At 35.8% G+C, this 13,238-nt stretch overlaps 1 protein-coding gene across 1 annotated transcript in view; it reads right to left on the bottom strand.

Moving 5' to 3' along the window:
- LOC141495880 (uncharacterized) overlaps positions 1 to 13,238 on the bottom strand; it is a 120,649-nt gene that overhangs the window by 79,440 nt on the left and 27,971 nt on the right. Inside the window, exons 2-3 of the mRNA XM_074197728.1 lie at positions 12,542 to 12,683; positions 11,148 to 11,237 (exon numbers count right to left, since the gene is read on the bottom strand). Coding sequence (XP_074053829.1) covers positions 11,148 to 11,237; positions 12,542 to 12,683 — 232 coding nt within the window. The remainder of the gene's footprint in view (positions 1 to 11,147; positions 11,238 to 12,541; positions 12,684 to 13,238) is intronic.

Raw genomic sequence — 13,238 nt, 5'->3', positions numbered from 1 at the left:
AACAGATACCTCCACTTATTCTCCTCTTTCCTTAAACATTACAATCTGGCTTCCTCACCTCAACATTTCACCAAAGTTACAAATCATCTCTAATCTGCTGAAACCCACTTTTTTTTTTTAATCCACATTCTTCTTAACTATTCTGCAGTCTCTGACACTGTTAATCACCCTCTTCTTTCAAATTTTTGGGACTTGTTCTCTTCTAGTTCTCTTCCTAATTATCTGAGCACTGATTCTTAGGCTCCTATGCTGGACCCTCATCTAGGTCACATTTTTTAAGTGCTGTTATACTACAAGACTATCCTTGGTCTTTTTCTCTTCTCTATTCTACTTCATTTGGTGATCTTATAATTTCAATGGATTTAGTTATCACTATGTTATGATTCTCAAATCTGCTTATTCTACCCTAATCTGTCTGCTGACCACTAGTTTCCTTTAATTGCCTTTCAGACATCTTGAATAGATGTCCAACAGACTTACTCAACATTTCCAAAATGGAACTCATTACCTTTCCCTCTACAATTCCCTATTACTTTTGAGAATAACAATCCTCTCAGTCCCCCAGGCTAGCAACCAAAGTGTTAACTGTTAAACATCAATCCACTCTCTTTCTCATTTCCCAGATTCAATCTGTAGTTTAGGGGGTCCAATCTACACTTACAACATCTCTCCCATAGGATTCCTATCCTCTGATACTACTATTACAATAGTATGAATATGCAGGCCTAGGCTATTACTGTAATAGCCTGCTCACTGGTTAACCTACCACTCTAGTCCATTCTTATTTATACATTTTAATAAATCTTTCATAGAGGAACCACCAATATACTAAAAGCTATCCTCTGATTCTTTTGTTGTTTCATAACTTTTAAAGATGATAGAAGAGAGGGGGCGGCTAGGTGGCACAGTGGATAGAGCACCGGCACTGGAGTCAGGAGTACCTGGGTTCAAATCCGGTCTAAGACACTTAATTACCTAGCTGTATGGCCTTGGGCAAGCCACTTAACCCCATTTGCCTTGCAAAAACCTAAAAAAAAAAAAAAGATGATAGAAGAGATCATTAAACAATAATAAACTAGAATGATAATAAAGCTGATTTCTAACTAAATTTAATTATCAAAAAATATATATACTATAGAGAAAGCAAAATTTAGACTTTAGATAACAATAAGAGAACAATGTGGCTTCATTTTTATACAGCAGAGTTTTTTATTCATAGTACATAGTACAAAGTACATAGTACATAGTACTTTGTCCTTATGAAGACTCCCTAGAGTTTAAAATAGAATTTGTTCTTTTATATTGGTCTGCTTGATAAAAAGGAGAACTACTGTAAGATAAGGTCAGAATTTTGGCAAGTCACCAAAGAACACACCTCTTTTAGATATATTTGCTGAAATGAGCAGGGGGCTTTAAAGTTGAAATTTGAAGGGGGGAAAGAATAATCAAATAAAACTATTATAAACAGATATTCTCAAAAGCAAGTATAATTTAAAAAAAAATTTTAGTTTGTTTAAGAAGTGTGCAGAAATTACAAAGTGAAACTAAAAGAGTAAACTTAAAAAATCAGTTATCTGGTGAACTTTACAGCTAGGGATTTTAAGGAAGAGGAAGAAATGCTAACTTCTCTCATAGAAGGAGGCATATGGGGATTTGGTGGCTCTAGGTATTTACAGAGCAAGATTCAGATCCAGGAAAACCTACAGGTATCAGTAAGAATTGAGGGATACACTGAATTTCCCAAGAAGCTTTGTCTCATTTGACTTTGTGTTTTTCCCTTAAATATTGTTCTAGAAAAAGCCTACTGAAAGGTCAGTGCATTATACCTATATTTTCTTCTCCATTTGATATCTTATGTTAGCTATGCTTGGCATCATCTCTAACAGTGAAGGATTGGGGTAATCAGCTAATCAATAGTTTGAACCTTTTAGCAACCATTCTGAGATTACCTTGATTATAATTCAAACAATGTAAATCTATAGCATCCTGTCCCATCACCTTTAGTTACCTTCCACAGAAGTAACATCCCACAAAGAATCTGAATAAAGGTAAGTTGGAATTTTCAATTATACAAAAGTAAACAATTTTGCAAAGACTAAATCAATGTAACCAGAATAATAAGTAAATACACAAGGTTTCTCTTGCTTTAGTTCTCATCTTGTCCTTGAAGCACTTTCTTTTTATAATTGTTCAAATTCATAGATCCTTATAATGTAATAAATATTCCATTACATTCATATAGCACACTTGCTTAGCCTTTCTCCAATTAATGGAATTCTTAATTTTTTCCAGGTCTATGCTACTATATAAAACCAGCATTATTTCTTTTATTCTTTTTGCAAGGCAATGGTGTTAAGTGACACACTAGTCACACAGCTAGGTAATTAAGTGTCTGAGGTTAGATTTGAACTCAGATCCTCCTGACTCCAGGGCCAGTGCTCTATCCACTGTGCCACCTAGCTGCCTCCATTATTTCTAATAATAAGAAGTTTGAGCATATCATAAGTGTCCAATGACTGGGAAACACACAACAATTTGAGGTACATAAATGCAATGGAAATTACTATGTTGTAAGTAGCAAGTACTGTGAAGATCTGTGATAGCTATTCAGAGAGAAGAAAAAGAAAATCAAAGGAATAATTTAAACAATGACTACAATAATTTACATAAAGTAAACTGGACATGAGTGGTTCCAAATCCTTAAATTTAAGGCACAAATACTTTTCTCTAATACATTAAAATGCATTAATAATAACACCACAGGAGTCTACATTTTGCTGGGTAAATATATTTTCAGAAAATTGTTGAAGACCAGAATATAACAATAGTTTTAATTCATTTAACAAAATTTAAAAGGAGAACAATAAGAGGAAAATAGCATGGAAATGTATAATTGTTTAAAATTTTTAAGAAATTAATTTTTATTCTGAACCTTATAAACATCAAAGAAAATGGGTACTTCCATATTAAAAGATTAGACAAAAAGAGAACTCTATTGTATATAGCTTGCTTTTCTTTCAAAATATATAACAAATTCAACATGCAACTTTCAAAAATGTCCTTCTTGCCTGATTCTTTCTGGCCTTCTGTTTTCTAGGTCGTTTTTTAAAGTGCTTCAGTGACCTTGTTCTTTGTTTTTATTCTTTCATTACGGCATACTGTCTATTCTATCAACTCTCTATCCACTCATTGTGGAACATTTGACATCATTAAATGATATTTTTTTCAGTAATGACAACTCAAAGTCTGAAGTGTGAAAACACACATTACTGATGACAGTATCTATAATGAAAAAACACAAATCCTTTAAGTAAGGGACAGTGATATGAATACATTTCAAAAAAAAAAAAAAGGTTGGACAAATACATGCAATGTCCTTCAATTTTCCTTCTCCAAGTGAAACTTTGTCCTATTTTGTTGAGTGCAACACTCTAAACTTCTTAAGTACTCTATCTAGACCACACACATCTTTCATTAAGTAACTAATCCACACTTTTATACTACAAGCTCTTTGAAAATTAGGAATGTGTGTATTTGTATATTCCCAAGAGTTAGCATAATGTTGCCCAATGAAGGGACTCAGTAACTATTTGTTTAAATAACACTGAGAAATTATACAACAGAACTGAACAAATAAATAATAAAGTTGATGCTTTTCTAAATGAGATCTCAAAATTGCATAGAAGCAAATTGACTTCAGGTGAGAAACTTCATCAAACAGGGCAAAGACAAAAATTTCATTCTGATAAAAATAAAGCACTTGATGGGGCAGAGCCAGGATGGCAGCGTGAAGGCAGCATTTCCTGGGAACTTCTTCCCCCCAAAACCCCAAAAGCCAGACTCTAGTCAAAATTTAGAGGGGCAGAATCCACAGAAAGACTGAGTGGTACATATTCCTAGTCCAAGATAGCTCGAAGGTTCTGTGGGAAAGGTGTATTTTACTGAGACTGGGGGTTTGAAAAAGCCCCAGTTGCAGTAAAGCCCCAGAACAGCCTGAAGGGGCAGGGAGAGAATTCTGCTATACCAGAATGATTGTGGAGTGAGGAGCACCGGCTGCAGAATCTGCAGCAAGAATCTGGAGAAACCAGTCTGCACCCCCAGACCAAAGCCGACAGACAGTAAAGGGGGTCAAGGAAGACTGCAGAGATTTCTCTGCTCTCCCAAGGAATAGGACTCTACTGCTAGCCCACACTCAGATACAGGTTGCAGTTTGGGCTTCCATACTAAGTAGCCAAGCAGGACCCCTCCTTACAGCTCCAGGGCAGAGGAAAATGTGTGTGTGTGTGTGTGGGGGGTCATCTACATATCAAAGCACAGGCAAGACAGCAGAACACCTTGGAGAAGTAAAGGTCCCAGTAGGATGCCCCCCCCCCAAAAAAACCCAAAATCCTGGAAGTGCTGCAAATTGGTCTTTGGCTGAGGAAATGAGTAAACAACAAAAAAAGAAGAATCTGACCATAGAGAATTACTTTAATCCCATGGAAGATCAAAACACATACTCAGATGATGACATCCAATACTTTCAAGAGAAATAGAAAATGGGCTCAGACTATGGATGAGCTCAAAAAAGACTTTGAAAAGTGATTAAGGGAGGTGGAAGAAAAATTGGGAGGAGAAATGAGAGCAATACAGATAAATCATGAAAACTAAATCAATAGCTTGGTGAAAGAAATACAAAAAACTACTGAAGAAAATAATGACAAAAACCAGTTTAGGCCTAATGGAAAAAGCAACAAAAAAGGCAAATGAGAAGAATGCCTTAAAAAGTAGAATGTGCCAGCTGGAAAAGGAGAAAAAAAAAAAGCTCTCTAAAGAAAATAACTCCTTCAAATGCAGAATGAAACTAAAGGAAGATGATAACTTTGCAAGAAATCAGGGAGAAATAAAACTTTCAAAAAAGCCAAAAATTAGAAGAAAATGTGTAACATCTCAATGGAAAAACAACCAACCTCAAAAACAGATAAAGAAGAAATAATTTAAAAATTATTGGGCTATCTGAAAATCATGACCAGGAGAAGAGCCTAGACTTCATTTTTCAAGAAATAATACAGCAAAATTGCCCTGAGATATCCTAGAAGCAGAGGGTAAAAATAGAAGTTGAGAGAATTTACCAGTCACCCCCTGAAAGAGATCCCAAAAGAAAAACTTCCAGGAATATTATAGCCAAATTCCCAAAACTCCCAAATCAAAGAGAAAATTCTAAAAGCTGCCAGAAACAAACAATTCAACTATAGAGGTTCCATAGTTAGGATTACACAGGATCTGACAGCATCTACATTAAGGGCTCATAGGGATTGGAATATGATATTCCGGAAGGCAAAAGATCTTGATTTACAACCGAGAATCAACTTCCCAGAAAAACTGAACATCCATTCAGGGGAAAAGATGGACTTTCAATGAAAAAGAGGAATTTCAAACTTTCCTATTGAAACAACCAGAGCTGAACAGAAAGTTTGATCTTCATGTACATGACTCTGGTGAACCACAGAGGGTATGGAAGAGAAGGACTAACTATGAGGAACTTAATGATATTGAATTGTTTGTATTCCTGCATGGGAAAAAGATATAACTCACATGAACTTTCTCATTTGTAAGAGCTGCTAGAAGAAGCATATATATAGACAGGACACAGGAAGGAGAGGAATATAATGGTATATTTAGTAAAAAGATGGAGTCAATGGGTGATAAAGGAAAGTACTGGGAGGAAGGGAAAGGAGATAAAGAAGAGGCTAAGAAATTTGACATAGGAGTCAAGAAAAAGCTTTTACAATGGAGTGGAAAGGGGAAAGACAAGGGGAATGAGTGAGCCTTCATTCTCATCAGAAATGGTTCAGAGAGGAAATAACATGCACACTTAATAGGATATAGAAATCTATCTTACAGGGACGGCTAGGTGGCACAGTGGATGGATAGAGCACTGGCCCTTGGAGTCAGGAATATCTGAGTTCAAATCCGGCCTCAGACACTTAATAATTACCCAGGTGAGTGGCCTTGGGCAAGTCACTTAACCCCATTTGCCTTGCAAAAATTAAAAAAAAATCTATCTTACCCTAGAGAAAAAATGAGAAGAAAGGAATGGGATAAGGGGGAATGGGGGGGGGGGGAAGGGGAATCAGTGATAGAAGAAAGGGAAGATTGAGGGAGAGGGTACTCAGATAACATACTTTTGGACAGGGTCAGGATGAAAGGAAAGATAGAATAGAATAAAAGAGAGTGGGGAGGAATAGTGTGGAGGTACAGCTAGTAATAGCAACTGTGGGAAAAATATTGAAGCAACTTCTTTGGTAGACTTATGATAAAGAAAGCAACTCACCCCAGAGACAAAGCCATTGGAATTTCTCTCTCTCACTATTCTTGAGGTTTCTCATTTTCTTGGGGGAATGGGGGGGGTTATGTTTACTCTTATAACAAAATTATTATAATAATAGTAATAATAAATTAAAGTTCACTTGCAAAAAAAAAGAAACCAAGAGGGATGGGGAATTCAGGGAAGCCTAGAAGGATTTGCATGAACTGATGCCGAGCAAGGTGAGCAGAACCAGAAAAACACTGTACACCCTAACAGCAACATGGGAGTGATGATGAACAACCTTGATGGACTTGCTCATTTCATCAGGGCAAAATCAGGGACAATTTTGGGGTATTTGCGATGGAGAATACCATCTGTATCCAGAGAAAGAATCATGGAATTTGGAGGGGGAAAGACCAGACTATTACCTTTAATTTAGGGGGGGAACCCCCCCGTTATCTTACTATATAATTCTGCTATCTCTTATCCTTTATTTTTCTTCCTTAAGGATATGATTTCTCTCTCATCACATTCTACTTAGATCTGTGTATACCATGGAAACATTGAGAAGATTAACAAACTGCCTTCTGTGGTGGGGAGGGGAGGGAAGGAAGATTAGGGGAAAAATTGTAAAACAAAAAAAACAGTACTTGTTGAGATTCTATCATGATTATCTTTTCATGTCTCAGAAGGCAAAGAAAGCAAAATGGGGAATTGCTACTAGGGACTTAATCCTGATGCCCTAACAATACAATCATAAATCTCAAGATGTCAAGAATGTGGGAAGAGAAAATTTCTTTCCACATTAAATTTTATTAAATTTCAATAAATCTTGGAAAAGTCAAACAGCAACATTCCTTCAAAAATATCATTGTGTAAAGCACTGTGCTAGATGTGAAGGATTAAAAAAACAAAACAGGACAGTCTGGTTTTTAATAAGCCAATAATGTAGAAGAGGATACAAGATATGCAAAAAAAAAAAACAACAAAGAAAGAAAAGAGAAGAATATAGGTAACAAAGTGATCTAAGTACACCAAAGAAAATATCTGAGACATCTGGAGGTTTAGGATAGGTATCACAGGTGGGATGTCAGCAGGTTGGTGTTTCATCAAAATTTAAGAGCAGGGTTACCAGGAAGAAACAGACATTATATGTGGAAGAATTAAACATATAAAATATTATGAAGCCATTTAGTGAAGCAACTTTCTAAAAGAATTATTCATAAGACACTAAATAAATACTAAGATATTGTTCAACTGCTTATGAGACAAAATAAACCTTTTAAAAATAGATTAGTAGAAAAAAATTCCTTTCATTTAATTCTCCTTAACATTGTTTTAAGAAAAAAAAAATCCAGGCAGCTAGGTGGCACAGTTGATAGAGCACTGGCCCTGGAGTCAGGAGGACCTGAGTTCAAATCCGGTCTCAGACACTTAATCATTACCTAGCTATGTGACCTTTGGGCAAGTCATTTAACCGCATTGCCTTAAATAAAATTTTAAAAATAAATCCTTTAAAAGAGTTTGCCTGACTTCTCAGAATCACAGGGTGTTTTCCTGTGAATAAAACTTTCCAAAATTGATGTAGCAAAAAGGAACAATAATGAGGTTCAAAATACCTTTGTAACTTGAAGTTTTTGTTCACATTTTTACTCACACATATATATAGTACACCAAAGCTGTGAGTCTGGGTGACTGGGAAAATGATGGTACTCTCCTCCACAATAATAGGGAAGTTTAGATATGGGGAAAGATTTGTGGTAAATATACGTTATTTTGGATAGAGCTCTTCCCATCCTCCCTTCATCATCTAGGAGTCAGTGAGACTTAGCTCCCTCTACATGACATGCAATATCTTTACCAGCCTTTGCAGGCCTCACTCCCTCAACTCACTGGCTATGGAAGAGAAGTTTGAAGACTCTTTGCTTCCTAAATTGTCATTTCCAAACTCTCCCTCAACTCTTATAGCAGTACCTCTGAGGTACACTCTTATCAAAACATATCACTGACAATCCACCTTCAGAGTATTCTCCCTCTTTCCTCCATGAGTTTAATATTTGGCTCAAAATTCCCTATCTTGATCCCAACTACTGCTTTCACACTAGGAATCTTCAACATGGTCCACAGCTACACACATCTTTGATTTTACCATTAATAATTATTCCACCTCCTGATATACCTTATTTCTTGCTAAAATTCTTTTCTTCAAAATGGCCACCAATCAGGAGCAGTTAGGTGGCTTAGCGGATAGAACACCTGGAATCAGGTGGATCTGAGTTCAAATTTGGCCTCAGACACTTAACAATTACCTAGCTATGAGACCCTGGTCAAGTCAATTAACTCCACTGCCTTGCAAAAAAAAGTCAGAGGATTTTATATTTGATTCTGGGGGTATTAAAGAGTCACTGGAGTTTACTGGGGAAGGGTGTGGTATGGTCATACCTGGACTTTTGCAAAATTTGGCTCTAGAATGGAGGATAGATTGGAATGGGGGAGGGGGAGAAATGAGGCAGGGAGAATAATTATAAAGCTAGTATAACAGTCCAGGTAATAAAAGAAGATAATATAAGAAAGTAGAGGAAATGACAAGATTTGATAATAGATTTGTGTATATATATATATATATATATATATATATATATATATATATATATATATATATATATATATGAATGAATCGTTGAGGATGAAAGCAAGGTTGGTAAGCCTGAATGACTAAGAAAATGATGGGGCTCTTGACAGTAATATCGTAAAAATAAAGTTAGAAGAGTGGAGGGTTTGAGGAATAAGATACTAAGTGCTTTTTGGAGAAGCTTGGTTCACAAAGGGGACATCCAATTTGAGCTATATCCATAATGCAACTGGGTGATGTGTGACTGAAGCTCGGGTTAGAGACAAAGGCTGGATACACAGACCTTGAAGTCTTTCATTTACTGATAATGGATCCAGTGGAGTAGATGAGTAAGAATGAAAAGAAAAAAGAGCCTAGGGCAGAACCTTGGGAGATTCCTAAAACTGTAGTGAATGAGTGATACTGAAATTATGAAGGTTGTTCTTAGTCTAAGAGGACTAGCTCCAAATCAGATCTCTAGAAGGGAACAAAAGTTACTTCTAAACTTGTGCACAGTTGCTATGAAGAGGATATTCAAAACTTCTGTCCATGCTGTTGTAATGTGGCTAGGATAGGACATTAAAGACTTCTGATTTTGCTGGGGTAGCATTTCTCTCTCCCCACTAATATAGATCAAAATTCACCTCTAACTTTGATATTTAAAGAGCTGTTTAAGGCTAAGAAACACTAATTGACTTGTCCATGGTCACAAAGGATATACATGACAAGGAAAGTTTTAAAACACGACTTCTTGTCTCTATGGACTATGCAACACATTCTCTTGACTACAATTGATATAATCTTAGTTTCAGTCAATCTCCCTAAATAGATTTCTCATAACTCTCCCATAGTCATTTTTACGTTTGTGTCATACTGGTCAATTTGATAATCAAATATTCCATCCCCAGTCTCTGGGTTTTTGCAAAGGGCTCTCCTTTCTGCCTGCAATACACTCACTCCTCCCTTCCAGGGGGCTATTAAGTAGAATCATTAGGTTAGGAAGCCCTGACTGAAGAGTAATCTCCTGTAACAGGTCCTTCCTGATCATTTTTCAACAAGTCCCATCTCTCTCTCCTTCCCCCAAATTTCTTTATATTGCTTTATCTGAATGTGTTTTTTCCTTGAAGAATGTGTCTTACTTCATTTGTCTTTGTAACCCTAATGCTTATGAAAATGGCTTCAACATAGAAAGTACTTAATAAATGCCTACTGAATGACCGGAAACCTAGGTGATCAAATATTAAATGGAGCAGGGATGGTGAACCACAGTAGAAAGACAGTGACAGAGACTGAAAAGAGAAGGATCTGGAGTGGGTCTGGAGAAGTAGCAGACAATAAGAGCAATCTAAAAAGGATGTATCTAGACAGCCTAAATTTTAACTGAAGACATTAAATGTTTCTGTGATCAAACTGAAGGATTTATCCCTACTCCTGTTCTTCTAAAGAAAGTTGTGTAAGAAGGTGAAACTTTCATGAAAAGTGTATAAGTATCTTCAGAGCCAGAATTCATTTAGTCAGGTAGTAGAGGAAAAGAAAGAAAAGGATAAATTGGTACTTGGCTATAATCTAATGGAAATTAATATTCAACAGAACTGAAGAGGAGAATAGAGAAGAGGAAAAGAATAAGAGAAGAATAGAGAGAGAGAGAGGGGCAACAAAATTCAAGCAGAGTTTTGGGCAAGGGTTAGAGTTGTTTCTGCCTACTGGGTGGGTAAGAAAAACAACTGTGATAAAAAGCACTCAATAGGTTAAAGAGAAAAGATGAAGTGTGGTAAAAGAATACCAAAATTAGAAGAGTGAGAGAAATCATCAACCAAGAAAAGACTACATTTAACTGAATAGAGAAACACTTTTACAACCTAAAATCTTTGTGGTAGATTATCACACAAAGGCAAAGTTTTATTAATATAAAAAGACAAGGGTTGCCATTTAGACAAACCAATCAAATACAAATTTAAACAATGATTTGCAATTCAGACTGAGTTCTTGCTAGAAGAATGCTAGTATTAGGAATCTTAAGACTATGATACCATCCTTGGTAACACACAATTTATAATTTAGCAGAGTAGATTAGACAAAAAACGTCCCCACTACATTGCAAGGTAACATATAAAAGTATAGTAAGAGAGTTAATGCTGAAACTTAGTAGTACAAAGCAAGGATGTATTACATGTAGCTAAGTCTCAGAGGAATAAAAGGAAAGGCACAAATAAAAAAATACACATGCACTAATATAGAGATACCCACTGTTAGTCCAGGCCAGAGTTTTCTGAGACTCTCGTATAATGAAGCCTCAGCAAACCTCAACCATGGTTGGGTTCCCAAGTAGTCTGGCCCCTGTAGAGGCGGGGTGGGGAAGGGGAAGAGGGAAGAAGAAGGGAAATGAGAAGATGTCAGAGAACCTCAGACTTTATAATTATTATTATTATACAGAAAACACTTAAAATTAGTCTAATCTTTTAAGATTTATGAAATCTCCTAAAAGGCACCATCTCAATTGACCCTCACCAACAACTCTATTAAGTAAATGTTAGAAAGAATTCTCATTTTACAGATGAGAAAACTGAAGCTTAACAAGATTTTTGACTTGCCCAGGGTAATACAGTCCTTATAGGATTTAAGTATCAGAGACCTGATGTTTCGACTGACTACAAGGTTAGCATTTTTTCCAATATACCACACTACTTCTCTATTAAAAAGCTAATGTAAATAATGCAATCGTTCCTTAATTTTTAATATCAAGAGAAGACTATCATGGGCATTCCAAAGAGCAGATGATTGATTCATTTTTTACTTAACTTTAATATATTTCTTAGATTGGACATCAAAGATGAGGCTCAGCATTAAAAAGCTGTTCTGCTTCCTCTTCTTATAAAGTAATTAAATGAGCAGAGTTGACAGTCTGGTATTCTTCTCTGTGGCTAAACAAAGGTTGATTGTACCATAAATATTACAAAAAAAATAAAATTATAATCACAAGAACCACACACAATTCTTCTGGTACACTGTCACTGTATACAAGGACAAAGTTTTATCACTCATAGAAGGCACTGTAGCTAGAGTTCAGTCATCAAAAAAACACAATCATTCTAAAAATGCTAGCTGGGTATATGTAAACACAATAGAAGATTCTAATATAGGTAACTGCATTATATTTGCACACATTTTGGGGAATGAACACAGAATGCCATTCTTCTAAAGTGACATATTAGGCTATATTTTTCTTTGTAAATGGGATAATAATAGTAAATGGCTATAATGAATTTAGGTTTGCAATGTGTTTTACAAATATTATTTTGTTTCATCTTCACAACCACTCTGTGAAGTTGAAATTATTATCCCCAATTTACAGATGAAGTGAACTGAGGGCTAGACCTGTCTAGGAAGATCTGAGCTCAAATATGACCTTCTAATTTTATGACCCTAGGATACAATGTGTCAATTAAATATAGGTCAAGGTTGAAAGGTTAAGGCTTTTAAATACAGGCTATGATACATAGAGAATTTACAGATTCTTTCAAAAATTAAACGCTACAGAAAACTCAAAGTTAGAACACTTGTGGAAAAACAGAGAGAGGAGTAAAATTTTGTAATGTACAAAAGTAAAGGATTAAAAATTGTCTTTCCATTTAAATGTTTACCTTATTGGCCCTGAGCTGTTTGTAGATGTCTGTCTGTTGTCGTATTCTATACTCCAAATCAGAGACCTGAGCCTGAAGCCATGTCCATCGACATATAATTGCAGCTCTTTCCAATGCCCACTGCCACTCTGCTTTAGGGTACCTAGAAAAAGAGATCACAATACAACTTTAAACTTAATGCTAAACTTTAATTTCTTGATTATTTTTATATCACTTTCATTTCTTATTATATTTTCCCCTGAGGCTATCCTTTCTAACACGCAAACATACAAGTCATTTTTTTTAAGGTTTTGCAAGGCTGACGGGGTTAAGTGGCTTGCCCAAGGCCACACAGCTAGGTAATTACTAAGTGTCTGAGACTGGATTTGAACACCCAGGTACTCTTGACTCCAAGGGCGGTGCTTTATCCACTACACCATCTAGCTGCCCCTCATACAAGTCATTTCAAAACAGCAATAAAGTATGACATTATGAGTAGTGTTCCATACACTCAGACCTCCATTTCTATCCAAAAAAAAAAAGTAGTATATTTTGAAATCTCACAACACTAAGCTTGGTCATTACAATTATACAGTGCTCATTAAATTTTTTTTCCTTTGCATTTATGGTGATGTTATGTAGTTTTCCTGGTTTGATTTGCAGCAGTTCATATAAGTATTGCTATCTTTTTTGTATTGATAATATTCATTATACCTTA

This window comes from Macrotis lagotis, chromosome 8 (assembly GCF_037893015.1).
Source record: "Macrotis lagotis isolate mMagLag1 chromosome 8, bilby.v1.9.chrom.fasta, whole genome shotgun sequence".
Classification (NCBI taxonomy): Eukaryota; Metazoa; Chordata; class Mammalia; order Peramelemorphia; family Peramelidae; genus Macrotis; species Macrotis lagotis.
The sequence above is the reverse complement of the archived record's forward strand: the minus strand, read 5'-3'. Positions and strand labels throughout refer to the sequence as shown.